The 26,433-nt window shown below is 38.4% G+C and overlaps 4 protein-coding genes across 9 annotated transcripts; 1 reads left to right on the forward strand and 3 right to left on the reverse strand.

Moving 5' to 3' along the window:
- Positions 1 to 572: 572 nt before the first annotated feature.
- On the reverse strand, positions 573 to 1,714 carry LOC113686379 (uncharacterized). Its single transcript, XM_089196648.1, has 2 exons — positions 1,539 to 1,714; positions 573 to 889 (listed from the first exon to the last, which is right to left on the reverse strand). The coding sequence occupies exons 1-2, from the start codon at positions 1,565 to 1,567 to the stop codon at positions 631 to 633; spliced, it is 288 nt and encodes a 95-aa protein (XP_089052774.1). The 5' UTR covers positions 1,568 to 1,714; the 3' UTR covers positions 573 to 630.
- A 1,007-nt stretch (positions 1,715 to 2,721) lies between these two features.
- LOC113686378 (uncharacterized) lies at positions 2,722 to 5,402 on the reverse strand. The gene is made up of 3 exons (XM_027203996.2): positions 5,142 to 5,402; positions 3,848 to 4,016; positions 2,722 to 3,399 (listed from the first exon to the last, which is right to left on the reverse strand). The coding sequence occupies exons 1-3, from the start codon at positions 5,275 to 5,277 to the stop codon at positions 3,195 to 3,197; spliced, it is 510 nt and encodes a 169-aa protein (XP_027059797.2). The 5' UTR covers positions 5,278 to 5,402; the 3' UTR covers positions 2,722 to 3,194.
- A 1,185-nt stretch (positions 5,403 to 6,587) lies between these two features.
- Positions 6,588 to 12,557, forward strand: LOC113686377 (ras-related and estrogen-regulated growth inhibitor). The gene is made up of 5 exons (XM_089196655.1): positions 6,588 to 6,738; positions 6,966 to 7,022; positions 8,346 to 8,419; positions 9,576 to 10,110; positions 10,851 to 12,557. Exons 1-4 carry the CDS (start codon positions 6,648 to 6,650, stop codon positions 10,089 to 10,091), a joined length of 738 nt encoding a protein of 245 aa, XP_089052781.1. The 5' UTR covers positions 6,588 to 6,647; the 3' UTR covers positions 10,092 to 10,110; positions 10,851 to 12,557.
- LOC113686376 (ras-related and estrogen-regulated growth inhibitor) lies at positions 10,672 to 26,352 on the reverse strand. 6 transcript variants are annotated; one of them, XM_089196649.1, is made up of 6 exons: positions 26,150 to 26,352; positions 25,353 to 25,406; positions 14,773 to 14,901; positions 13,710 to 13,766; positions 12,207 to 12,280; positions 10,672 to 12,072 (listed from the first exon to the last, which is right to left on the reverse strand). In XM_089196649.1, exons 2-6 carry the CDS (start codon positions 25,402 to 25,404, stop codon positions 11,593 to 11,595), a joined length of 792 nt encoding a protein of 263 aa, XP_089052775.1. In that variant the 5' UTR covers positions 25,405 to 25,406; positions 26,150 to 26,352; the 3' UTR covers positions 10,672 to 11,592. The 6 variants fall into 6 exon arrangements, with proteins under 6 accessions (XP_089052775.1, XP_027059794.2, XP_089052779.1 ...); XM_027203993.2 differs by lacking the exons at positions 25,353 to 25,406; positions 26,150 to 26,352 and adding an exon at positions 23,021 to 23,203; XM_089196653.1 differs by lacking the exons at positions 25,353 to 25,406; positions 26,150 to 26,352 and adding an exon at positions 21,330 to 21,426.
- Between the last annotated feature and the right edge of the window lie 81 nt (positions 26,353 to 26,433).

Here is a 26,433-nt window from a genome sequence, read left to right on the forward strand (position 1 = left end):
AAGAGGGCGTGGTGGGGGAGGGGTAAGATAACCTCGAGGGGTTGACGGGATGTTTTAGAAACTTTCTGTTTCAGTTGACTTTGTGACGGAATATGCGGATTCGGATGATCATGAAACGCATCCATATTTTTCTCTCTCTTTTCACAAACAATTGTTTTAAGACAGTATCTTTCAGTGGTCTATCTTATTGTGTATGTGTGAGAAAACAGATTTAGCTATTAACGAGATCGAGATTTTTCATTCAGTTTTACCACAAATACAAAATTGTCTGTTTGCGAGGGGATCTTCAGCATTTTGCTCTATGTGAAATGTTATAAGCAGAATTTCAAAAATATTTGAAATGCTCTGTCTTGCGTGTAACCCTGTAAATTACTTGCTAAAAAGGTGAATGCAAAGGAAGACTGATCTGTGCCATAACTATATCTACCAAAGGACAAAAGGATGGCTAATTTACCTATCCAAGCACTTTGGATCATTTGCAGAACTAATAATAAACTGATTTTTTTAGTCCTCATCATTTACTACAGCAGTAAAACAGTGCCATATCTCATTTTCCACACTCTTCACCTTCATCAGAGAAAAATATCCATTTTATTTTATCTTTGCAGATGTGGCAGCCAATCAAAAGGTTTAAAATTTTCTACACAAGTTCCCAGAATCTAAAGGTGGTAAATTCTTTTCCATTACATTCTCTCCAACTTTCTTTGTGTCATCAGTCAGATATTTTTCAATGATGTCAAATGCTTTCTTTGCTTTACTCTCAATCTGTTCTCCTGGAATAGAACGCTTGTTAATTGGTGTTACTACAAAGTTGAGAACCTGAGCCTGGTTTCCTTCATGATGAACTGTGCTGCCTTTCACAGGTTGTGCATAATACACTCTATCAAGCCTGAAGTTAATAAACGAAAAGATTAACCATTGTTAGTACTAGGTCTATAAATAAACAAAAAAAGGGAAAGAACCACAACCAAGTTTGAGCTGGGGGGGGGGGGGGGTTCTTCTTGATAATTTTCTGGGGAGTACAGCTGAATGGGGTTGCATTTCTCAGGACTGGAGTAACTATTGTGGGTTTGAATTTTCAAAAGAAGGCTTTAAAAGTCTTTATGAGGTAAACGGATAAACAGAGTGTGATTAAGATTGGGTCTCTAACACACAGCATAGACTATAATGGGGAAGGGGTTCTGAAAGGCTAATAGCACAAACTTAGGGAAAATTAACCCAATGTTAGCATTTCATTTTTGAATTTATTAAAATGGGGTTTGATTTTTAATGGTGTCCACAAAATGGTCATAATGTTGAGCAGAGTTTAAGTCTGAGTTTACACATTTATTTGTAAGCATAGTTGAGATCTTGTGACTATAAAGACAAACCCCTATCAAGTTTCTCCCTTAATCCAACCTCTCCTCTCCCCACCGCATTCTACATAATTGCTTGTCATTCTAGTAATACAGTACTACACATTCCCAGAACTGTTGAAATCCCAATGTCAGCAAGAGCAAGTGCACCTCTAAAATCAAAACTGTTCAAAATTTGCTTACTTGCTCCACCAAATTGTAGCAGCACACATAGGGCATGGTTCAAAGTTTGTGTATAGACTACAGCCTGTCAGTTCAAATGTTCCCAAGTTTTTCCCTGCATTTCGTATGGCCACAACTTCTCCATGTGCACTTGGATCACAATCAACAAAGACTCGGTTGTAGCCTTCACCTGGAAGAAAAAGAAAGTTTACCAAAAAACTTACTAATGGATGAAGCTATAATAAAAGCTACGCTGGTCAATGCAATGAAAATAGGAAAGTTTGTAGCAAGGTTAAAAAAAAAATCCCACAATCAAGAATACTACAACCCCAATTATCTGGGCTCTCTATGCAAGCTGCTCTGTTTACCTTTTGACCCTTACTAGGAGTTATGGTTGGCCTTGAATTTTCCCAGATAGTAACACCTCTGACTCACTTGTTAAGGTCACAAGAATAAAATAAGAAATGATTACCAACTAAAGAAGTTCTTGTTGGTCAAAAAATTCTCCTTGTCAACACTTATGGAAATGTATGCAGAACAGTATGGAGAATATGCATACTGAGGTAGGGTTTTTTCACAGACATAGAGAGAAACTGGGTGGGGAGGGGGGGGCTGGGGAGTCGGTAGGTTGATTCCATTTGGTTCTGGTTTGTCATACTTCACAATTTCAATAAGTCGCAAGTGCACTGTGTACCCCCCGCCCTCTTCGCTCCTGTTTGTGCCCATGAAGCTGCCTAATCATCGGGTTACGTAATGGGGTAATTAAGGGTAGTTTTCCCTACCATAGCGACTATGAATGAATGAATGAATGAATGAATGAATGTGTATTTATATACCGCACATATCACATACTGTCTCAAGGCGGTTTACAATTCTAATTGAGTGAGATCGAACGTCAGCTGGTTACGAATTTCCAAGTACACCCGCATACCCGGTAATTAATCACTTTGAGTAATCCCAGATTTGTTGAAGTTTGAAGAAAAACAAAAAGTAGAAGGGAGAATGGTGAGGGTGGGGCATGGGGAATGGACCCTTCATTGAAAGCTAACCAAGAAATAGCAAGTGAAATTTTTAGGGGTGTTCTGAGGTAAAGGAGTTAAGGTGATCTGGTCCATGTTGAGAGTTAAAAAAAAATTGAAAGGATCTCTTGTTATTCCTGAGTACTCCTCTAAAGGCAAGTAGACATTGAGATAAAGCCTCTGTCAAATGAATCGAGAAAACATTATTTATTCAGATCCGTTTTTTTTTTAACAATTAAAAAAGTTCCTACCCTAAATTTATATTGACCCTTTAATCCCAATGAATGACTAGCATCTAATTTCTTCTTACAATATCACCACTGAATCACACTTTTAATGTCATGAGAATAAAGGAAATGATCACAACTTAAAGAAACTCTTGATTGTTGGACAAATTCTGACTGTTACACAAATTCTCCATGTCAGCACCTTAGTAAATGTCTAATAATATTTTATAACAGCCCATATCAATTCAACCTTCACAACTCAATTTCTTGTGTCAGTCCTTTTTTTTTCCCTTGCATTAATCGTCCCACAATCATTCATCATGATCCATTGATGTATCATTGTCACTTGGTCATGCAATCACATAATACTTCACAAGTGACCACATTGCCACAGTGTGTGCAAGATAATATCGCATTTCCATCAGTGTGTGTCATTTTTTTTGGTCACAGCAGATAATAAATCCATTTGGATCATTTGCCCATTTTTTAATGACATCATATGCCTCCTTGCTTCTGACTTGCTCTGCAGGGGTAGACCGCTGATCAATGGGTGTGGCAACAAATTGAAAAAGTGGCTCTAGGTCCATGTCACTCTTGGTGTCTTCCAGACGATTTCCATAATACACATGGTCAAACCTTGAAGTGAGAAGAAGCCACGTGAAATAGTTTTGGAATACATGACCTGGTTCATAATCCCTGTCAGAGCCAGTTACTCTGTACCTTAAGTTGAGCTTAATTACTCCTAATAGATACTTAATCTCATTTTCAGCCTGTATTGATCAATGTCCAAAATATGAAGTTCTGTCTAACAGCTCTAGATTACTTGAACTTGACTTTGAAAAACAAAATGGACTATGAAGTCACTGCACATTGACTGAAAATGCCACCGTGTGGCATGCTACTGGAAGCAGTTATAAGAAATGAAATGTTGATGTTTTTCAGTAAATGATGTCACTTGCCTCCTTACACCTGACTTGCTCTGCAGGTGTATAACACCGATCAGTAGGAATGGCAACATAGTAAAACAGTTAATCCCAGTAGAACACAATCTAAAACAGGTCTGATATTCAGGTCAATCACTCACCTGCAAAGCCAGATGGCTGAAGAGCACATTGCACAGGGTTCACAGCTTGTGTATATTTCACAGCCACTGAGATCAGTTGATCTAATATTCTTACAAGCTTGTCGAATGGCTGTCATTTCTCCATGAGCTGTTGGATCATAGTCAACTACCTCCCTGTTGTATCCTTCTCCTGAAAATAGCCAATTAAATGAATAATTTAACCCTTTACACCCCAACATCAGTATCCATCTTCTCCATACTCTTCTTTAGTTACATTTCCTAAAGTGCTGACATGGAGAATTTGTTTAACAATCAAGAACTTCTTTAGTTGGTGATCATTTCCTTTGTCCTTATGATCTTAACCCTTCAACTCCCATAAGTGACCAAGAAAGAATTTCTCCTTACAATATCAGTACAATATCAGTACAATATCAAGCAGACAAGTGATGAGAATAAAGAAAAATCTTAATTAGGAGATTATAGTTGACCCAATACCAAATTCTCCAAACTAACATCACAAGAACTATATGCCAGACTGTAAGGAGAATTAACAATGAGATCTTGGGAGTTAAAGGGTTAATGATTGATTCAGGTGTGATACTGTTGCAGAAATAAGATGCTCGTCACTCTCAGGGATCAAAGGCTAAGAATAAATGTAAATAAGGAAGTAAGTGTACTGTACATTAAGTAGATTACAAATAAACAAGATGATGAAAGAAAGAAAGAAAGAAAGAAAGAAAGAAAGAAAGAAAGAAAGAAAGAAAGAAGGAAACAGTTATGGGTCGATAGATGATAATGATATTTGTGCAAATAGATTATGAATGAATAACTAAAGAAAATATATGTCATGCCAGATGAATAGGGGGCATCACGAATTATCTTTTACTTTTATAGGTGGTCAGACTGAGGCCATTTAAACCACAGGCAAACTTCTAAGTTAATACCAAGATCACACCCACAACAAAATGCTTTTCCATAAGCATTATACTATTAACAGTAGCCCACAAGGGTCACATATAGTGTTGTTTATTTTTTTCGGCTTACACCGCCAGATCTCGAGTTCTAACGCGAGATCTCGACTTATGTCACGAGATCTTTCCTTAAAACGCGAGATCTCGCAGCTTAAAACACGAGTTTTATTACAAGATCTTGACGTTTTATACCGCGGGATCTCGAGTTATATCTTACCATACATGACCGTAATGGGACACCATAATACAAAGAGCAAGTCGCAAAGCATTCTCATACTTTGTCTCTCACAGCTGTGTAGATCTGGTTTTGATCCGATCTGCTGAAAACTATTAAATTAAGTTACCAATAATTTTTCCATCTTTCACAATAACCGCCGCAAATGGACCACCATGCCCCTTTGATGGTCCTTCATCGCTGAGTTCGATTGCTCGACCCATAAATTTCTGTTTTTCTTCCTCTGTCGGTTTTTGAGACGACATTGAGCTGTACAGTTCTTCTGCATGAGATTGTTTATGTCAGAATAATGAACTTCGATGGGGGGAACGGAGTTGGGCTCAGTTAGGGCATGTCAGGGCCATACGGTAACACACGATTGGTCAGCGGTCGGCAATGAACTACAGAAGAAGTAAAAGATGGGCCAGAGGAAAAATGAAAAATAGACAGTCAAAGACGGCATGTGGCTACTGGTATAGCACAATTTTCATCGCATTGAAAATAACTAGGGGTTGTATGGTCACGCTATTTTTTACATAATTTTTTGGAACTTTACTTTCTGGACCATTTATTACCCAGGAAGGGGTGGGAGACAGTTGGTACTCAAGGTACTGTATAAGGTGTAGATTGAAAAAATCATTGCTTATTTCCCCACAACCCACACATTTTAACTTTATTTGTACAATTCAGCTTTTTTCCTTTTTGCGAATTATTTTGATCTGGCCTGCAGTTATAGTTAGCAGCCACTTATCAACCTTGACTGTTTCAGAAATTGGAAAGAGATTTCGTTTAATTTTGTGTCGGTGTCATTGCGAAAGACAGAGGTTTTCTTGTTATTGTCTCTTAGAGGGCTTACCGTAAATTGCGAGACGAAACGAAATGAAAAACTGTAATTTGTGAAATTAACTCAAACTCGGTGATTTGCAAAAGGGGAATACGAAATTTATGAACTAGAACTCGGTTTTTCTCGAAAAAGGTAATTCTGAAATTTGCACTTTTGTGGAATCAATGCACTAGCTATGTGAAAGAGAAATGACGCCATAAAGCCACCCCTCCCTGCGTAATAATTGTCTCCCACCCCTCCCAAAGTAATAACAGTCTGCTTCCCACCCGTGCCTGAGTACTGATAGACTGTATATTGTATCCCATCCCTCTCTGAGTGCTAATGGTCTGCCTCTCCCCTCTCTGATAGTAGATAAAATGGTCCAAAAAAAGAAGTCCAAAAAAGAAAAAAGGTCCAAAAATGATCATCCAAAAAAAATAGTCCAATGGTCCAAGTGTCCAATGGTCCAGTCCATGCTTCATTCTATACCATTACTTACTTTGTTGCACTTTTCTTTAGGAGTGAAGATACACTTTAGCCGCTTTTCCTATTCTGTTCTCCATACCTCATCAGACTTAAACCTGTTCAGAAAAATGGAATAAAACTTATTTAGTGCCCATAAAGTACTTGTTATTGAAATGAGTGCAAGGTAATTAACAGCGCCGACGCGACATCTTGTAAATTGATGAAAACCTATTGTATGCTATGCAAACAGTTTAATGAGAAGTCGCCTGACACAATAACCACAAATTAACACATAATCAACAGACAAGGAGCACAAACGATCTGTTATTCCACTAAAGACGCGCTGACATGGATAAAGCACAAGCTTGCGGCGATGGAGCGAAGAAACCAATTTTGGTCAAACTTGTGCTTGTGGGAAAAGTTGGTGTTGGAAAATCAGGTAGAACTAAGCATAACAGTCTGTCCTCTGTCCAATGTGTTTAATTTTCACGCATTTTTCAACACATATACTTAAAGTTATGTGCTTTGTTATTCTTCATATCTTTTGTCCCTTTTGCACACTCTCTTGTTAGCTTAAGTAACAATATTTTGCGGCGAAAGCTCCGTACATGTATATTAACCTAGCTGGTTACAGTACGTTTGAATTCCGTTTGAATTTCTTTCCAGCAATGATCGTGAGATTTCTAACCAAGAGATTCATAGGAGAGTATGACCCCAACGTCGGTACGTATGTAGCTCTAACTCTGTTTATTTTACAAGTCCTACAACCTTCACAAGTAACCGACAATTCATAAGAAAAAGCCTCTAATGGAACAACCAAGAATTTGTGTTTACACATGCAATCACCAACGCGAAGCTGTCATGGCCGGCAAGCAAGCCATTGAATTTCCAATTTTTGGCTCGTGCGATGCTCGAGCTATCTTCAAATTCTGGAGAAACAAGATTTTCTTTCATTTAGTCTTTTGACTTGTGCCGAAAGAGAAAAAAGAATTAACATGCATAAGCCGTAGCCGAGGCTTCTTTTATCAATATTTATCGGGTATTAGTAGCACCTTTGTTTAATGTTAGAGGTCAACTTAAATCCATTCAGTGTCGGATCATGACGCTCTTCGGGTACATCAAATGATTAAATCGAGTTGGTCATCGGTTTTCTACCTTAAAATGACTGAATGTATCTTATTTTTATAGAACATCTGCATAATTTGTCGTAATCTTACGAAACACTTTTCACAGCTAAATTTTAACCGGATTGATTATGAGGTTATTACATTTTGTTATGGTACGATGTTTATATTCAGGCGGTGATAACCATTTCTCAATTCCGTGTTAAGCCGAGATAAGTATTGTTGTACTAGAATTTCATGAAAATTAATTCTTTCCTTCTGTTTGAATATGATGATGGCTAGTTAGGAGTTATCTCGCACAGTTGACATTCGCAGTAGTACTTTGTGTAATTTTTTTTTGTCCAGCAATGATATTCAAAAGATTTGCTGGACGAGAATTCTGAATGTTTAAAGCCAGAAAACTTGAAATTTGATTTGGTCCAAATTTGCAGCGGGGTTCTGTTAAGCCAATTGATTTCATAGCCATAAAACCATTCGACAGATACATGGTTAATGTATCGAGTGAATAAATAAACAATATAGATTTGGTCCCATTCAACAGCCATCGATAAGGTTTATCACTTGCTAAATCGGCGGATCTTTAATCAGCTTAAATGTGCTTATCACGATTCAGTCTTATCGAGGGTTCGTTGGAAAGATGTGTTCTGTTCCCTCGACGTAAAACTGATTGACAACGTAAGCCAGGTAAGGAAGGAAAGTACTAACCCTATGGTGTATACGCCTCCATTATCGCTTTTGTATTGCACCAGGGCACTTGTTAAGTGAACAATTTGCTTAAATAATAATCAATTACGTGCAGTTTCGTTATATAATCGCTCCAAATGGGTTTATCTGAATGGTAGGCCTTTAACGCCTGTTTTTCTTTCCTGCAAATTATTGTTCAGTGGGCGTGCGTGTTTTTTCATTTTCCAAATTTCTTTAGGTTCAATATATCACCATCATACTAGACTAGAAAATCAAGATGTCCGTGTGGAGATCCTGGAGTCTGGAGGCAAGGTATGGAGTGACAAATAGAACACTTGTGCGTGCGCGCCGTGCTGTAGCAGTCGTTTTATAGAGAAAATGACCAGTAAAAATGTAGCCTTTTCCAGGCAAACCTCCCTGACTTCTTGCTAGCATTCTTGGTACCCATTTACGCTCTTTCTTCCCGTTCAATTATTTTCTCGTCTCTACTAATTGAGACCATCAAGGAAAAGTGCAAGCGAGAGTATTTGGAATATTTTGAGAAAGAAGAGTAGTAAATTTATAGTGTGAGGGACGAATGGAAAAAAAAAAAATTTTTTTTTAAATCTGGGTACTTAAGAAGGCGTGTGTTTATAATCCTACGATTGTAGCAGTGTGCTATGACACCGATCTTCTTAATGCCTTCTTTTAATGGTGCATCTGATTAAAATTATTTCTAAAAATGAGAGTGTGATTTTTTGACCCTCATCCTATGATAATACACTGAGAACGTTCGGAAAGGTCCTTTGAAAGCTGTTATTATTACTATTAGTGTAATAATTGTTAATAGTACTATCATTATTTAAAAATGTTTGAAGCGTTTGCTTCAAGGGCAATTGTGCTCGCGCTCAGTTAAATTAACTACACTGGCCGTAGGTAAACTGATAAAAATAGAAAAATCGACGGACGAGATGTGATAAAATTGTAAATTGTTAAGAATCCCTTTGATAAGTTTGAACTCAGATAAATGATTTTAATTCAGTTCATTGGGGGAATTAACAGAATCATAATTATACAACCAAACTTTATACTTGTCTAAAAGAGATGATCACAGAACCTACACGAGTGGGGCTGGTATCTGGATGCTAGTTAGCAGCTCAGTTACCTTTATGGGACAGTGTTTAATGTAACTGACGCCTGTAATCGGTCAAATGGAATAGCGTACGTAAAGATAAACCAAAGGATCTAAATCCTGTTTCAGACGTTCAGTTAAGAAAACGAGGCGTGGCAGTAAACGGCGCGATACTAGGGGAGGAAAAATGAGGAGGCTTGGGTCGAGTCGGTTCCTTAACCGACCCGATCCAAACCTCCCAGGTTTTTTTTGCACTCCTCCGTTTCTACTGCACCGTTCACTATTTCGCTTTGTTTACTAAATGGAACAGGCTTCGTAATCTAAAAATTGATAATCGTTTTCTCATGGTTGATGTAGGACTATATTGAGAAAAATGACGTCCATGCTCTGTGGGGAGACGCGTTTATTCTGGTTTATGCAGTGGACGATCGAACAAGCTTTGAAGAACTTACTGGTGCTTGGAATCATCTGGAAAAAGTGCGAGAAGCTGACCATCCTGTTCTGGTGTTGGTTGGAAATAAGAGAGAAGTAGGGAGTGACCGAGTTGAAGTGTCGAAACAAGATGGAATTCAGCTTGCTGAAAAACTGAACTGTTTGGCCTTTCACGAAGTTTCCACGAAGGCGAGCTATCAAGACATCGAATTCGTGTTCATAGAAGCAATTCGAGAGACAATGAAGTACAAAATGACTCAACGGGTTCTGAACGGGGCAAGGAGATCATCTCACAGCAAAATTATGGAAATGGTTGAGAAGAACGTGAGTCGAAACAGGGCCATGTCAAGTGTTAAGGAGACCATAGACGAGTATTGCGCTACACGAACTGAGGAGCTCACCCGGGATTTGTCACGCGATCGGAGCAGCACCTTTACATGATATGCATAGATCGAATAATGTAAGTTTGCTCATGATTTGCTGCGTTACTGGTAGAGATCAGGAGCATCACCAGTAAGGAAAAAAGCTAGATGAGTGAGCAAGTTTTGACAACATATTTCAAGTTTCAAATCTTACAGGTATTGAAGTTGATTTGTCCAGAAGATTGCGTTTGATGAGTTATGTGATTGTTGGGAATTGATTTAGCCGTCAATAACCCGCCCAATGGACCCGAAAATGTTTGGTTGTGAAATAGGAGAAAAAGTCTTATTCTAAAAATCACTGCGTTCCAGGAACTCAAGATGCATGCTGCATTAAAACATTAAATGACTAACTACAGGAAAAAAATGTACACGAACGATGATTAGAAGAAACAGTTTAAAAAATTGAATGAGGTAATGCGATATATTAAGTATAGGCAGTCACTCGAAGATGTATTTTTCAAACATCCCCCCCCTTCCCTGACAAGTTTAACATACGGAATCATATATTTATACAGTGTTTTATTGGCACTTTTTTCTTTCAAAGACCAATTAATTACCAACTGTTTAAAGATTCTATACTAATTAACAAACCTAAAACGTTACTGTTCAAGTAAATAATTTTATTTACAACATTTTGTCTAACATGTCAGAATACCCTAGAGCCTTGTGTATTCTGGATTTGGTTTCTTGCTTTGTGCAGACTAAATTAATGCCTAGCATATAGACAAGAAAAGCATTATTAGTTCGTATTTCTGATAGAAATCTTCCTCTGCCCTAGGTCTTTGGAATGGGAACGAGCCAAAAGAGGAAAGATTTACAGGAAGGAGAAGCGAAACACGTAGGCGTTCCCTTCGTCTTTAGCACACCCACTTCATTGAGCATGAAGATTTCTGAGTACTGCATAGAGCTAATTGCCCGGAAGGAGTTTCACTAAAGAATCTAACATATGAGCAATGGGGAAGGTTGCTGTAACCTGCGCAGCAGATGAGTTTGTAAATCGTGCGCTCCCAAAAACTATGAACTGTGCAGACTAAGGTGGTGATAAAATTTCCAAGCTTGTCTTGTGGGGGATCTTTTTATAATTACTTCCGGCTACAGTTAAATTAGTAGCAGAAGAAAACTGAAAATATTAATACACGTTTATACACAGGTTATATCGATTCAGATCGTAATCCATAAACTACGGTTTTTTTCATCCTCAAATGGGTGAAGCTCCATATTACATGTTTATACTGCATATTTCGCGTAGATTTTACTTGATCCTACGCGAGGTCCAAGTTCTTTGATTTTCAACTCAAATGTCTAAATTTAGGAAGTGTCTATTTCCAGATATCTGAAGTTTTCTGGGTTGAGAATCGTATACAAGAGTCCTTTAAAAGCGAATCCTCTCGGATGCAATGAGGAAACTGTGTTGTTTTATATATTCCCTGTTATTTTCCTTATCATCCGTATAAATGCTACGTGCGTGGCTAAATTTCCAGAGACATAAATTCTGGGCGTTTCTTTCCAAGCCAAGCTGATTAACAGGCAACAGCCTGTGTAGACTTTCTTCTAAAAGGCATCGTCTTCAATCCTTTGACCTTTGCCCAAGAAGACGGAGACTTCATTTCTTTATGTTGAGAAATCATGGGGGTCGGGGAGTGAGCGGTGGTAATTGTGCCAGCTGGATCTTGCGAAGGATGCGCGTTTAAATATTGTCTCAAGATCTCATTAAACATGTTTACTGTTTCAGCAAAACTTTCGGAAATTGTTATCTCGAAGAAACCACAGTTGAGGGAATAGGTGAGTCTTGAGCCGTCTGTCTCGCGAACGGTTCTGAAGTGTTCCAAATCGCGCTTAGTTCCCGCGATAATTATACTGCTGGAGTCCAGAGTTCTGTAACGTCTTATGTACTTGACGATCTTACCGGCTTCTTGAAAACTGGCGCGGTCTGTGATGGAGTAAAGGACAAGGAAGATGTCTGCGTACCCAATGATGTTCTCAAGCTTCTCTTCCGAGTTCTAAAAAAAATGAAGGGAGTAGTCAATCTTTGTCCTTCCCACCCCTCTCTCTCTCTCTCCCTTGTTCTTGCCTAGGGAGTCTGGAGACGAGGTATCCTCTCATGCAGTTCTGTGTAATTAACTAGAAGATTTACCTTTCCTGCTGTGTCCAAAATGTCCAGTGCAACATATTCTCCATCCACGTCGATGTGGTGTCTATTGGTTGTTTCTGTGAAAAGAACCAACAAGCTATTACAACGCAGAAGTTTTACAGAGTTTATCAGTTTTCTTGAATCTTCGTACAGTGGTTATTGCAGCTACTTCAGACTAACGTGTCTTTTCCCGATAAGCTAGCGCTTGTTGCAAGAGATTGGTGAGAAGGACGTGTATCTTTTTTAGAAACAGAATTTTGATTGTTGACACTTTCAGCTTTCGCAAGAAAGCTTTTAAGTTCAGTCTGGCCTGTTAAGGAAAGCGAAACCTATTAAAACGATCCTTATCGAAAAGCGGAAGGTGGTTCAGTCTGGGTGATTCATTAAGTGGGATTATTTACCGATCAAGACCTCTTGGTTATGCATCTAATATAACCAGTAAAAAATCAAATTCAGACATGACATGAAATTGCAAAACTTGATGGAAGAACCGTTTTCAGATGAGCAGCTGTCTTAAGAAGCGGCAGGAATATTCTTCTGATTTGCTAGAAGCACTTCAAAACGACCGAGTTATTCAGCGTAGGTGGAAACTTGCCGTCAAAATATTTTGAACCGTTGATGCGTTGCCAGTACAACAGAGGAGGAACATAAATTAATAAACAAATTAAGTTGGTAACAAACAGCTTCAGTTGCTTCGAGGCAAAGTTTACATCAAAGCCTTAATTTCAATCTATGCGAATTTTTGCAACTCACAGTATAACTGCCACTTCTATGTGAAAATTGAAATTTTTTTTAGAGACAAAACCAGATTTTCCCTTCAACATGTGCAGTTCGCTCACATCACGTTCTCAAAATATGAATGCACGTTGAAAAGGAAAATATGGCACAGAGTTTCATAAATTTACTCGAAGTTTCTTTTGTTTGTTGCGGGCTTGAACTGTACTGCTCACGAATTCGTCGCCGAAGCATAACTTTCCCGCGGAGAGACAACTTTGGACTACAATGGAGGCAGTTTCCTATTTAGGTAAAATTACGTCAATTGCGAATCTAGGGCGGCAAGTGATTAAATGACTCCTATGGTTATGCTAACATGACCAACGCGGCTTGAAATGATTTGTACGTTTGCTCTGTGTACTGACGTATGAAGACGCGAGCAATGAAGCAAACGCTTTTAGCAAAAAACCCTGCGCACGAAAAGTAGCGAATTGATCATCGTAGATGAACTGCAAGTGAAGAAATTGTAAAAAGTAAAATAACTGTAAAAGAATACAGACTTAACAGGCACTAGCATGGTCCCGTGCCTTCAAGATATTCTGCTTTCTTGTGTTCTGTTGCGTGCTACGAAGACATATGCCCTGCACGAGGAAAATTCTACTTCGCTATTACTTTCCGGAAAGAAATTTAATCACAGCCGTTGAAAGTTCGTTAACTATACCCCGTCTACATCAGATATGCTTTTAACCGGCAGGAAGAAGAAATGAACCAAAAATAAAATCACTTACTTACCTAACGTTTGGTCGTATTCTCCAATAAAACGCTTTGTTAGGAATCGTACCGTGAGAGCTACAATGTAAAAGTATTTTTTTTCCTCATCAGTTAGGATCATTATTGGAATTGATAAACGGAAAAAAAAACAATAAACACTGAGAAGTTCTCACTGTGAGCATACTGTTGAGGAAAACATCTAAATACATTGATAGTTCTTATCCATGATCAGCCCTCGGTTGAGGGAAAATGTGATTTTTGAGAGTCTGACGAAATTAAAAAGTGATAATCAAACGTAAACAGATAAACCGACAAAAAAAATATTCATGATCTAATAATAACATGGTAATGAAGAAAATGTTTGAATTTTTATTGGATTGGTTAACCCGTTAATTTCATCAATAAGGGTAAAAGCGATCAATCAATAAACCTTTACATAAAGAGATCATGGAATCTTTGTTGGACTTTGTATATGCCCGGCTAAAATATCTAATCCTTGACTGAAAGGCAATTTTTCTTCTGCTTCTAAAGACTTGTTCCCGGAATTTAAAGCTACGATGCGTTTTTATCACTGATGCTTCTGTCCTAAATATTGTGGGAAGTTTGTTCATGCAGGAATCAAGGTGAAAATTGATTAGCGACAAATAACGGAAACAAACAAAGCTCAGACAATTGGTTTTGAACTTGTGTATGATGATGTGTACTTGAGGGCTCCATCGAGCAGGAAACCTCAAATATGAGATTGCCGTAAGTTCCGCCTGGTTTCTTATTTACAAATTGCGATCGTCTGTTCATTGCACAATAAAGAGTCAGTTTGTTAAGGTTAAATTTTACACGAGACACTTCAAAAGCAAACTTCAAAATCTGAACTCAGACTACTGCAACCGCGACCAAACTATAAATTTCGAAACGTGTTTCCATTTTGAAGTCACCTTTCCATGTAATCTTCCAACCTGGGTCATTTGTAATCGCAGAAAAAAACAATTTTAAAAATTGTGGACAGTTTTGTTAAAAAAGCGAGCTTTTGCAAAGCATGTGTAACTTCACATTAACACTCAAATATACGTTGCGTGCTTCAACCTACCTGTCTTTCCGACGCCGTCTTGGCCCATCACGGCAATTCGGATGTTGCGCAGGTTAACTTGATTGCTATAACCGAGTTTTCGTCTCTGCTTCATGGCTTGCCTGCTAGCGGAGTCCTTGTCCAATGAATCTGAGAGAGGCACAGACCAGTGTTAACGACTTCTGCCTAAATTTAGCGAGTCGTCAACAGTCATTGTTTAATTGTGGCTTGCTGCCTATAGCCAGAGGCAATAAATTCTTGATCTCACGTTGCCCTTCTGAATTTGTCTGTAAATATTGCATGTTTTTAGCGGAATGCCTTAAAAAAAGTAAACAATTTAAGCTTCCAGAAACAACTGAAAATCACTTGAGAATAATTAAGTTATCAATTCGAGGACAACTGACATTTTTTTAAGCTATCTAAAGTTGTCTTCTGTCCAGAGAATATTTTGAAATTCTCTTGAATGCCCATCTCTGATCAGTCATTTAGCACTTGGTACGATAAGAACGGAGTCAATTACAATAAACCACGTCGTCTTTTTGATTTTATCAATCTTAAGCTCTCCTGAATGAAAATTAACATACACGTAAAAGAATCAGAGAAAAATGTATTTTAAAATAATCCTTTTAAGAGTCCACCGCTTTCACTGACTTCCGCACTAAAACATCTTTCTAAATTACTACGGTTAGCAAGCATGGCTTAAACACCCTCACAATACTAGAGCTTGCTCGCAGGCTGAACAAACGTTGGTCTAGGTATGCACGCTATGTTACTCGATCATGATTTACAAACGACGGGGCAAGAGTTGACGATGAAATTTTCGCAATTGAAAATACCCTCGAGCTGTAAATGTATATATCTCTAAAGGAATGAAAACATCTAATTTACGTGAAGTCAGTGTATTAACGTGACCTGTCTCTGATGGTGATTGTATACGCGTGGTTGTGTCTCTAATTGTAATTGCACACACGTGGTTTACTAGCCAAACGTGTTTTGTAGTTCACATTTATTCAGAGAATAGGTGCGAGATTCAGTTTCCCTTACCACAAGCGGTCCAAGCTCCAGCTGTGAGATGATCATTTTCTGGCGAAACTGTAAAAGTTTGTAAAGGAGGCTAACCACAGAAGAGAAGCCCTTTTATGTAGTGATCGTCTCACAGCTGGAGCTTGGGCTGCCTGTGCCCTTACGATAATAAAAAACTCTGCTGGGTTTGACCTCGTCGGAAGATGAAATTAACAGCCACTCGCTGATAAAACGTGACCAGCGCCTCTAAAGGGACAAGGCAATAGATCAACAACGAGATGTAGAGTTCAACGAAAGCTCAGTTTATGGTTAGGCTTCGGTAAATATTCCCGTCTCTCTTCTGCGATAGGTTTGTCAATTAACTGTCGCTAGAAGGGTCCAAGCAATCATTATTGATCTCGCGGGGATTTAAGAGAATTTTCATTAAGGCTATTAAGGTAGCATCTCTCTCCACGATCGTACAGACCCCGTCAAAACTCACACACAGATCGGTGAGGAGATTTACTAGGAGGCAGAATAAATTGAAATTGTTATCCTGCAATGAATTTGTCCATGTCCAACACAAGTAAGATACTCAATATAAGGCAATCACCGAAAGTGGAGCAATGTGTTCCGATGTATCCATCCGTGGAACTTAACTGATAGAAACTGGTTATCTTCTACTCGCAAACTGTAATCCAAACTTGAACTTTTGTTGAAAGTAGGAGGAAAATTTTTTTTGGGAAGCTGATATTAATGGGGCTTTACTGGAAAAATATGGGTCGGAAGGTAATAGCTCAAGAGCTGGAAGACGCGAAGGCCAAAATGAGGTAGACTTGCGTCAGACTTCATGAAACAGTTAAGAGCACTGTTACAAAATTTACAACGTTCTGTATGGCATTTAGGAACAAATGAAGATCGACAAAAATGAGCATTATCAAATTTCCCTTTTAAAACTATAGAATGAATATTTCAAACTGGCCAAATGCTTCAACAGCTCAGCATTCGAGTCATTCAATGTATGAATGGAAAGCCGTACATAAGAGGGTTGTTTTCGTCGGTGACGGAGTTTCGATAATCTGAGAAACAGTCACGATCAAAGTCGACTGAATGATATGAAAATTGAATTGAAAAGTAATTTTACTTTCTTTAAGTCTGTCAGTAATGAAGTTGATTAATGGGGGCAGCCATTTGAAGCATGCAGTGCTCTTTGCAACTGAACATAATGCTTTTAATTGTTGAGTGGCGGTAATGAACGTCCTTCATGCAAATTACACAATTGAATGAAAGCATTTGAACAGTACTTTCAAGGGGTTTCTTGTTTGTCACTCGGTCCAAAGTGTTTCTAGCTCTGTAAATCATTGTAATAAGCTTAAGAGTGTGTATTCAGACTGAGTCTTCCAGCAAGCATGTGCATTTAATGCAATGCTGTTTGTGTACATCTCGAAACTGAAGCCAATGGATCTTAAATGGAAAATAAAGAAAAATAAAGGAAAATTATTCCACTTATTTGCGATCAGACTCCTTCAATGAGAGTTGAACTTGTAGCTCAGAGCGCATAAACTATTATACAGATGGCATTTGTTCAAACCCAGTCGAAGCCAGTATTTTCTGATGGTTCTTTTTTTTTTCGCAGTTTACTTCATTAATTACTCGCTTAGATATAAAAGATATCCTTCGGTGCTAATCGACGTATTGGCTTATTAAAAGCATACCGTGAAGTAGCGCCAGCTTGAAAATTTCATCAGTGGTTTTACTTCTATGTCACATCGACGTGTAAGCAGTTCTAGTATCTCTAAATAAACAGATCAGGCAGCAAGAAGCAACAGAGATTTTCTTAAATAAGTGGTTCTCTGAATTCAGAAGTTCAACTTAGTCTTGCAATCACGTTACAATTGATTATTTCATTTCGTGGTTAACACGACGCGTCGACATTTCACAGAATCATCAGGAAAAAACCAAACTCTGTTTTTATATCATCGTCAGTTCTTTCAGGAGAATATTCTCTTGGTTCTGTCAGTCATTCCACGTTATTTTCGTCCGCGCTCCGACCTCCCGATATGTTATGAAATGCTGTTGCGGAATGAAAGTGTTTCTTCCTTCACAAATCGGTTTAAGTCCATAAAATTGGCATTCGCTAAGTTTTAGTTCGACCGGACCAAACATGACTTAAACGTGTAACGGAGCTTAGGAAATCAGGAGAAACTGTGACCTTATTTGCAAAGACTAGAAACTCTAACAATGGAAATCAAACAGTAACACATACGACAGAATTAGTTAAGGGACAGAACTTTCCGAAACTAAACAAGGAAAAGTGATTACGTAAAACAAAATTCTCTCTTTGAATTTTGGTGACATGTAATTACTATGGAACATGCTATTGCCGCTGCCGCTTCCTGAATGCACAAATTAATTTTAGAGTGGATTGAGTACCTCACTTCCTGTCGGACTTCCTCGCGAAAGAACTGTTTGCTTAGCTTTTCTCAGTCGTAAACAGCCGCAGCCGGATGCACGATGCTTGAAGTGCTTAAGTCTCCGTCTTACTCTGTAAGATGATTCCTTGGCTTTGAAACTTTACCTAACTCTGTAAGACGGTCTGAATTTTTGACGTTGACTGTCTCGTGACAAAAAATTCCACTGCTCAGTTATAATCTATTTTCTTAGGAATCTAAGACGATCTATTTTTCGTTGGAGTGACATACGACCATATCACAGCTGTCATCGCATTCATTTTCGCTCAATATTTTTCGGCTAAATAGTGTATTTTATGATAACAGAAATGTAGTTTAAGTATGTACTGATTAAATGAAACAAACTGTTTAATCAAAATACAAACACCTTAACAAAACTGAAGTAACAAGTCAAATATTCAAATTGGCAGCAGTTTCTCCACAACACTTCGTGATAAAGGTCTGCGTTTAGAGATGAATACACCAATAGACTAAATACATTTCGATCAGTTGTGAGCATTATTAGAGGTCCATAACCTGTACTGTTTTGGTTTCTAAATAAAGATTGTTTACCTAAGGCAAGTCGGCAGAACAGAAAAACAGGAAGCCTTCAGACAACGTTATAATTAAAAAAAATTATATTTTATATTCGCCTTCAGAACAAAAGAAAAAAAAACAGCGAAAACAAAAGATCTTGAAATCCCTTTCCCGACCGATCATGCAAGACCGTTTTCTTCCAGTGGGACTTAGTTAGTCAAGAGGAATAGTTATATTCATGTTGACAGCCAATGCAATCTTTTTCTGCGGTCATTTCACTCCGAAAAGTGTGTTGGGTAAACTTCATCTATCATCAAATCAATAAACCAAGACTCAAGTCTCTAATAGCGAGTGTCAATATTGATTCATTCTTAAATTCGACGCCCTTTATCACATTTCAGAACCTCTGTTTAAAAAACCCTTGCTATTCACTGACACATTAATTTGACATTCCCTTGTCACCAGATCGCGACATAGTTTGCAATGCTTGGATTTCTGTGATCTGCGATCATGAGATGAGATGAACAACATTCATATACAGCTGCATTGCACTCATCAGGAACAGAGTGATTGTATCTGTTTTATAAACTGTGAGCCATAACGAAGAGTCGCTGTGCAATAATCATTCTGACAGCAAGCCTCCTACGTTAGGCAACTCCCTCCATTTCGTTCCCCTTGTGGGAGGGCACGGCTACTCATAGGCTATCCGATACCTTTATGTTATCAATGATTAAAAAGGGGATAACGAAGTCCGTAATGTTTCCAATTGAGATGTTAAAGTTTTAATTACTATCGCCCGTCAGTGCTTATTGTAATTAATTATAGAGGTGGAGCTTAAAATTTTCAGTACGTGATCATATTGCCGTTTTTTTTTTTTTTTTCATTTTTTTTTCAAAAAACTGGGCTGATTTCCAGGTTTCAGCAAAAACGGAAAGATCGATTGCAACGGTTTATTGATATGACTTTAATTTAGTTAACCTGCGATGATCGCTTCGTCAAATGTTGCCTTATCGACAGGTCAATATGTAATTTATTTCATATGTACCACAGAAATCGCAACACGTGGACATGGTGAGAAGTCAACGAGCACTCGGCATGTGGTCATTCCATCGAATTTCCGAGAAACTGCGCCAAAATTCACAGTCAAAGACAACTTTTAAAGTATTTGCTATAAATTCAACCAAGAGAGAGAAACAATGCCTAAAACAAAAGCGAAAACAAAGTAGCCGAGACTAAGTAATTCTCTCAAGTCTCGATGTATTTCAGTCACTAAGTAATAACTTTGCGATTACAATGGAACGTAAACAACGTTTCGCGTATCGAGCTTGACTCTGATTATGACTTTAGATGAGGCAGTTGAAACGTCAGTCACCACTGTTTGCAACATTTCTTTCCTAGGCTACCCTCACTCGAATTATTTAAACAATTTTTGTTTCCGTCCTTCATCGTTGCTTTCCAAACGAGTAGTACAATCTCTCTGTACAACTTCTTTCAACTCTTTTACGCAGTGGTGTGACCAAAGATGGATTTCCCTTCACAACGCCAAAACAATTTTTAAGCAGAAACGGTATACGAGGTGAAGAAATTATCAAATCAGTAATACCATTAAACGGACCATCAAATTCTCAGATCTAAAAGAATAAGAAATGTATGGCAAACAGTACGGAGAATTAATATCTGGATCATGAGAGTGAAAGGATTAATAAGGCGTTGAGTAATGCATTTATCACTGCTCTTAGGCTCCAAGATGTCGAAATCGAGAGTAGTCCATAAACATACAAGTGAACTCACCGTTGCCTAATGCCGACTATGACAGACAGAGCAGCGTCAGGTACGTGAATCAAATTAATACAGTTGACCAAGAGGGAAGTAATCATAAGTTCTTGCAGCGTTTCCGCGTCCATCACAAGGAAATAAACCCCAAGGAAACGTTTTCACGTTTTCGTGTTTTTAAGGAAATTTCTTTCAAAGTTCATTGGTAGCGAAAAAAGTCGTCGCAAACTCTGAAGGAAGCTTTGTCTAATAAAATTGGTATGGAACTAATAACGTTTGTCTATAAATGATCAGAGGAACCTCCAAGGCAAATGACCTCCAACCCTTAGACTCTTCTATCGTACGTGCTACGGGCACATAACAGAGTGAAAGCATGAGAGGCTATCGAATTAATCCCCTTTAACATAATTTCAAATTTCGACGAAACGAATTGCTTCTAGAACGCATCTAGAGAGAAGGCACCTCAACATTGAAAGCCACGACTTCATTTCGAATCAAAACCAGGAGATGGGTACAGAAATGATTTCATTATGTAGACGGCAACAGCTGCTGAGAATTCACCAACCTCTTAATTAGAAGACACAGAGGTATCACCTAGACAGTGACACGTAGATATACAGCATTACGAGAGAAGTGATAAGGTGAACTTTAGTTGTTCAAAAAAACGCGACTACAAGAAAAAGTAAAGCTAAGGGAAGCGTTGATCCCCATTTTCTGGTCTGTTTATGCTGCCAAGACCAACAGGAGATAAATCAAATAATTATCCAGCTGACTCCATAGTATATGGAGCGAACCCTTAAACCATAGAAAGCTGACCTGAATTATCCTGAATTATCCTGCGCAACCATATAGACGCGAAGTAGTTCGTCGTCGACTGCACATGATCGAATGACAGTTGATATGACAAGAATCCTTGATAGAAGAATCCTACAGGTAACGCTAATACGGCGATCAATTCGAAGTTTCAACCTTCCCCCTCTGGGAAACACACGGGCATTTGTGGGGGTTGGGGAATTTGGGATGGGGGTGGGGTGGGGTGGGGAATTTGAACCCGAACTGTCAAGTCTTCCTAGTGGAGTACACTTGTTTTACGAAAAAAAGAGTGACCATCAAATCCGGCACAATTTTGGCCCAGCGAGGGGTTGGGGGTAGAATTTGAACGATCCAATCTTCAAAAGTTCTAATGCTTTGGGGTTTCTCGGGGGGGATGTTGAAGCTTCGAATTGATCGACGCATAACTTCGGGAATCGAATCTGAGCAACAGAGGTGTGAGGCGGGCAATTGATAGCACTGGCAAATTAAAATTCGTCTCAGCTTCAGGAAAAGCTTGATCTACGCGGAAGACTAATCCGCTAAAGAAACAAAGGTGTGTTAAACATGGGAATTGTGTATGATATCAGTAATGATCTGCGCAAATCGCACAACAAAGAAGAACAAAGTGATTTGTCCTTTGCACCCACCAAGAAGCAAGAAGAACGGTGAGTTCCTTTCAAAACCTTTCTTATTCAGTTTTGAGATCTGGAATCTCAATAAGTCAAATGAAATCAGATTAGCCGACGAACAAGAGATCTATATACTTTACATGCAGTTATGAAATCGCTGAAACCTCTCATATCAAGTGGTTGGATCAATTTTGCAATAACAGTGATCTTTGCTCTTCAGAAGGGTGCGACAGGAAGTACGACATAAATGGGCCGGTAACGGTTAATGACTGTTCGCTGGAGACATCGGTATTCATATGTAAAATCGTGGTTTAGCTCAAAAGATTTGGCTCTCATACGTCGGAAATGAACAAGGACGATTTTCACCAATAAATGGCGAGCATAATAACAACATGAATGTGATTACATAATTTTTTGCTTATTGGAAAGCCACCAGGAGTGTAGAGTACCCAGAGCAGTCCAGGTTGAATCGAAACAGAGAGCCAAAGTATCAAGTGTTTTCAAAGTCCAAGCAAGGCAAAGACTGTTCGCCTGAGTGAGCGAAGGGAGATATCACGGCTGCGGAATGATTCGTCATCTCCGCTCAATCTGATAGCGAGTGTATGCAGCTGCAGTTAATTATAATTGAAAGAAATTACTGCGAAACCGAAACTGTTTGCTCAGATCAAACACAACAATGACGAAAACAAAGTTTGCCTCAAGAGACAGACATTTTGCATTAATACACTTCGAGTTGGGTTTAAGTTTGTGAGGCACATGTTTTAAAGCATGTACATTTTCCAAATCAACCAATCTGTAAGATAAATCCTCTGTTTTCTCTTTCAGAGTTCAATGGCTAACTTTGTGCTGTTAAGTGACGACTGAAGTCGTCTAAGTGTTCGCTTTTACTGATCGAAGTCTGTAGCATTCTTGGTTCATATCGAAAGAAATTTGTACAACATCTGACTGTGAAACTAACATACTATAGTCCGCTTGCTTCCCAATTGAGTCCCACCACCAGCTGCAAAACGTTACACATATCAAAACGCTGATTAGCAAAAGGTAGCGGTGTTTAGTTCAACATACCTTGCCCATTTCTCAAAGGCATCACTGCAACCCACTCTGACGATTTATTCGTGCAGGAATTGTAAAGTCACATCCGAAATGTACTGATGCTATGCTCCAGCAGAAGCGATCACGTTGCGTAAAAATGACGTTCCCTATGATGAGCTAATTACGAAGCCTGTCAGCAAAACACAATGATGAAATATTTCAAGTATGTGAATAGCCCTTGGATTATCGGCTATCTCGCAGGAGAAAGTTCAGTTTAATTTCGAAGGGTTAAAACTGCATTAAAAAATGCGATCGCTTGTATTGCGTTCAGCCAAGACCAATGGAAGATTTTTCCTTACTTAGTTAAAGACGACCGAAAGAACTATCTCAAGTATCACAAGCAAGATTGGATTTTGTGAATATTCAAAAATCAAGAGCAAAACGAAGCTTAGTGACTTTGCTACAGCTGACAGTGTTTTCGTGTGCGGCGGTTTTTGCCATTGAGCGGGCGATTCACTTTTTTGAAGGCTGCGCCAAGCATGAATGTATCTGCCATTCAAAGAAGCTTAAGATTAACGCTGATTCCATGGTGCACGCCGCTTCTTAGTTCAGTTATCCGAGTTTAGTCCAGTATTTCACTCAATTTTTTTTCACTAATTTAATAAGCAGTCGTTATTATGAGTCATGCCAAACCTTTCAAAAATAGACTCTTCCTGTGTAATTAAAAGCTGTATCTTGAGCTTTAGTGTATTTAAGGAACGAGCGAAATGAGATTACTGACAGTATCACTAAAAAAATAACAATAACTGTAATAAATAAATTAGGAAGCCGTCAATTAAGGTTACAATCAACTAATTAGCTGATAATTGGAAGATTGCGAGACTATTGAAATATCTGTCAGTTGTAAGTTACACAGGTATTCTCATCATTAACAGGGTGATGGTTGCATGCAATCTGCTATGTTTACTGCGCGTATTAGCTGTAATTTGTTTACAGACTATAGCGACGTGTGGGTCTCAGTGCTGCTACAAAATCAGTTTGACTTTTCACCCAGACTTATTTAAAGGGTTTTTGCAAAGTTTTTGATTAGTAGGTTGGCTACTTTTTGGCTTTAGATGATCACTTGTTTAAGCCTTCTCCGTCATTAATAAGGCGGTTCTCCTCGTAAACATAAACTTTACTCCTAATTGTACAGGTTATTCTCACAATAATCCAGTGTCTCACTGAAACACAGATTGAAGAGTGTGGGCGATGATTGCTTGTAACCTGAACTAGATTTGTCTTGCACCTTTTTCACAATTCCAAATCTTAAAAGGTAAATTTTACCACATTATATTGTCCCAAAGAAGAGAAAGAAGACGAGGAAAATCGGAATTAATGTGCCAGTGGAAGCGGTGGGGAAAATTAACGATAAAAACAACAAAACATCAACAACCACCGTGACATCACCAGATTACGTGTTATAGACTGCTACAATAAAATAGGTTTGACTTTTTACCCATACGGTCATTTAAACAACAAACCACACTCTCTGACGGTTTATCGCCGGCGTATTAAACTACGCGGGATGTTGGAAGAACACGAGAAACGTTTGTAAACTATACCAGCTGGAGGCGGGTGGTTTACGTGACGTTCAAGGTGTCCTCTTCATTTCCTCTAAACCAAAGGCTTTCGGTAAACAGATAAATAAAAAAAAACCGTGAATTCGTTCCGTGTGGCACCATTACTCAAAACAGGAAGATATTTTACTATTCTATACTGGTGCAATCACTGATATAGACTCGTGACCAATCGTAGGGCACGTTGTGTCTAAGCAGGGGCCGATTATGCATTACATGGTCTAAGTTATGTTTTAAACATATTTAGGTGTTTTGAATAGAATTCTGCCCAATACTTTAGCCACTATAAGCTGTAAATGATCTTTTGCTTGGTCAAGTGTGTCCCTTTAGTTCCAGTTTAATATCAACAAAAGAAACCAGTTTATTCGCGTCTATAGCGGCTGCCTATTGCTGTTACTCCGTGAAGTGGAAAAACAACCGCTGAATACGAAATGGCAGACTCTCAGATTTCGTGATCCGATACGCTCTGATGAGTCATTTCATATATTACGTAACGTAACGTATATTACGTAACAAAATGCCGAAAGTAATGTGTATGGTCGAGAAGAATATTGCGTTTTGTTTTACTCTCTTTTGAAAGAAGTTTTCTTTTTTTAGTTTGCGAGTAAATTATCAAAATATTTTTAATACAACAGAAAGAACGGAACTGCAGTCAGAGTATGTAAAAATGTGGAAATGTGGAAATAAAACGTTAAGTCTAGACAAGCCAAGAAATAATAAACAACAAGTCTGATATTTTGTCTTACGTGAATGGCTTTGTTTGCCTGAGGAAGGATTCCTGGACGTTGTCTTCTTCATCTCTTTAATAAAAATAAAAATAAAAATAATAATAATAATAATAATAATAATAAAACGAAATACAGAAGATGTGAGTTTTAACTGCCTTTAAGTTTATATTTAGGATAATGCACATTCAAGCATAGATTAGTCTGAACGTAAAAAATTAAAATTTCCAGCTAAGTTGTCATACGCACACTGAAAAATTTAACGTTGAATTTACAGTTATTGATAAACTCACCATGGCTCTCTCATAAACTAGTGGATTTTACATGCAGTCCCCGTCGATGGAACTTCTGTATTGTGCCCGAGTTGTTCAGTCATTCAAGCATGTGGAGTTTTTCCGGTTAGTCAAACGTCTCTAACTCTCTTCATGATGCACGAGAGGTTGAAATGAGCAGATAACTTTTACATTACAAATTATACTACCAAGTATATACGAGATAAATGCTCTATTACCATTTGAAAAGAGAAAAGGGCAAATATATCGAACGGGTATAACGACAAAAACCTTGGGGAAAAAATTGAGGTTGATAAAAACTGAATCGGCGGAAACTTATACGAGCTGTAAAATAAGGTTTATGTCGATACATAATCTGTTCTGTGCAACTTTTTCTCAAGAAAGATTTGTGTTACCGAAATCGAATTTCGGAGTGGAGGTTATAGCAAAAGAAACGATCAGGATTTTGTCGAGCGATCACAATCGACTTGAGAGGCCTTCGACAAATGCGAAAGCTGCAAGTAATTTGCTTTTGTTTTGTCTTACCTTAACCAGTTTTGAATAACTTTACTGGGCCATACGACAGTGTTCACTCGAAGACGATATTCGCAGTGCTTCAGTTTCCATCAGAGTGCGACTTGTGATCCGAGTTATCTGTAGTAAGTAAAAGCGTATTTGACAGTTTTCAATACGGCAAAAGGTCGAATTGCCAAATTTAGAAGTTATCATGATAAACTCTGACTGTTTCTGCTGGCGAGATAACATGAAAAAAATGTCATTGAGTTTACCGGCTATTGTACGATCGCCTTGCACAATAAAAGTCCACTACA

This window comes from Pocillopora damicornis, chromosome 2 (assembly GCF_964200805.1).
Source record: "Pocillopora damicornis chromosome 2, jaPocDami1.2, whole genome shotgun sequence".
In the NCBI taxonomy this organism is placed as follows: domain Eukaryota; kingdom Metazoa; phylum Cnidaria; class Anthozoa; order Scleractinia; family Pocilloporidae; genus Pocillopora; species Pocillopora damicornis.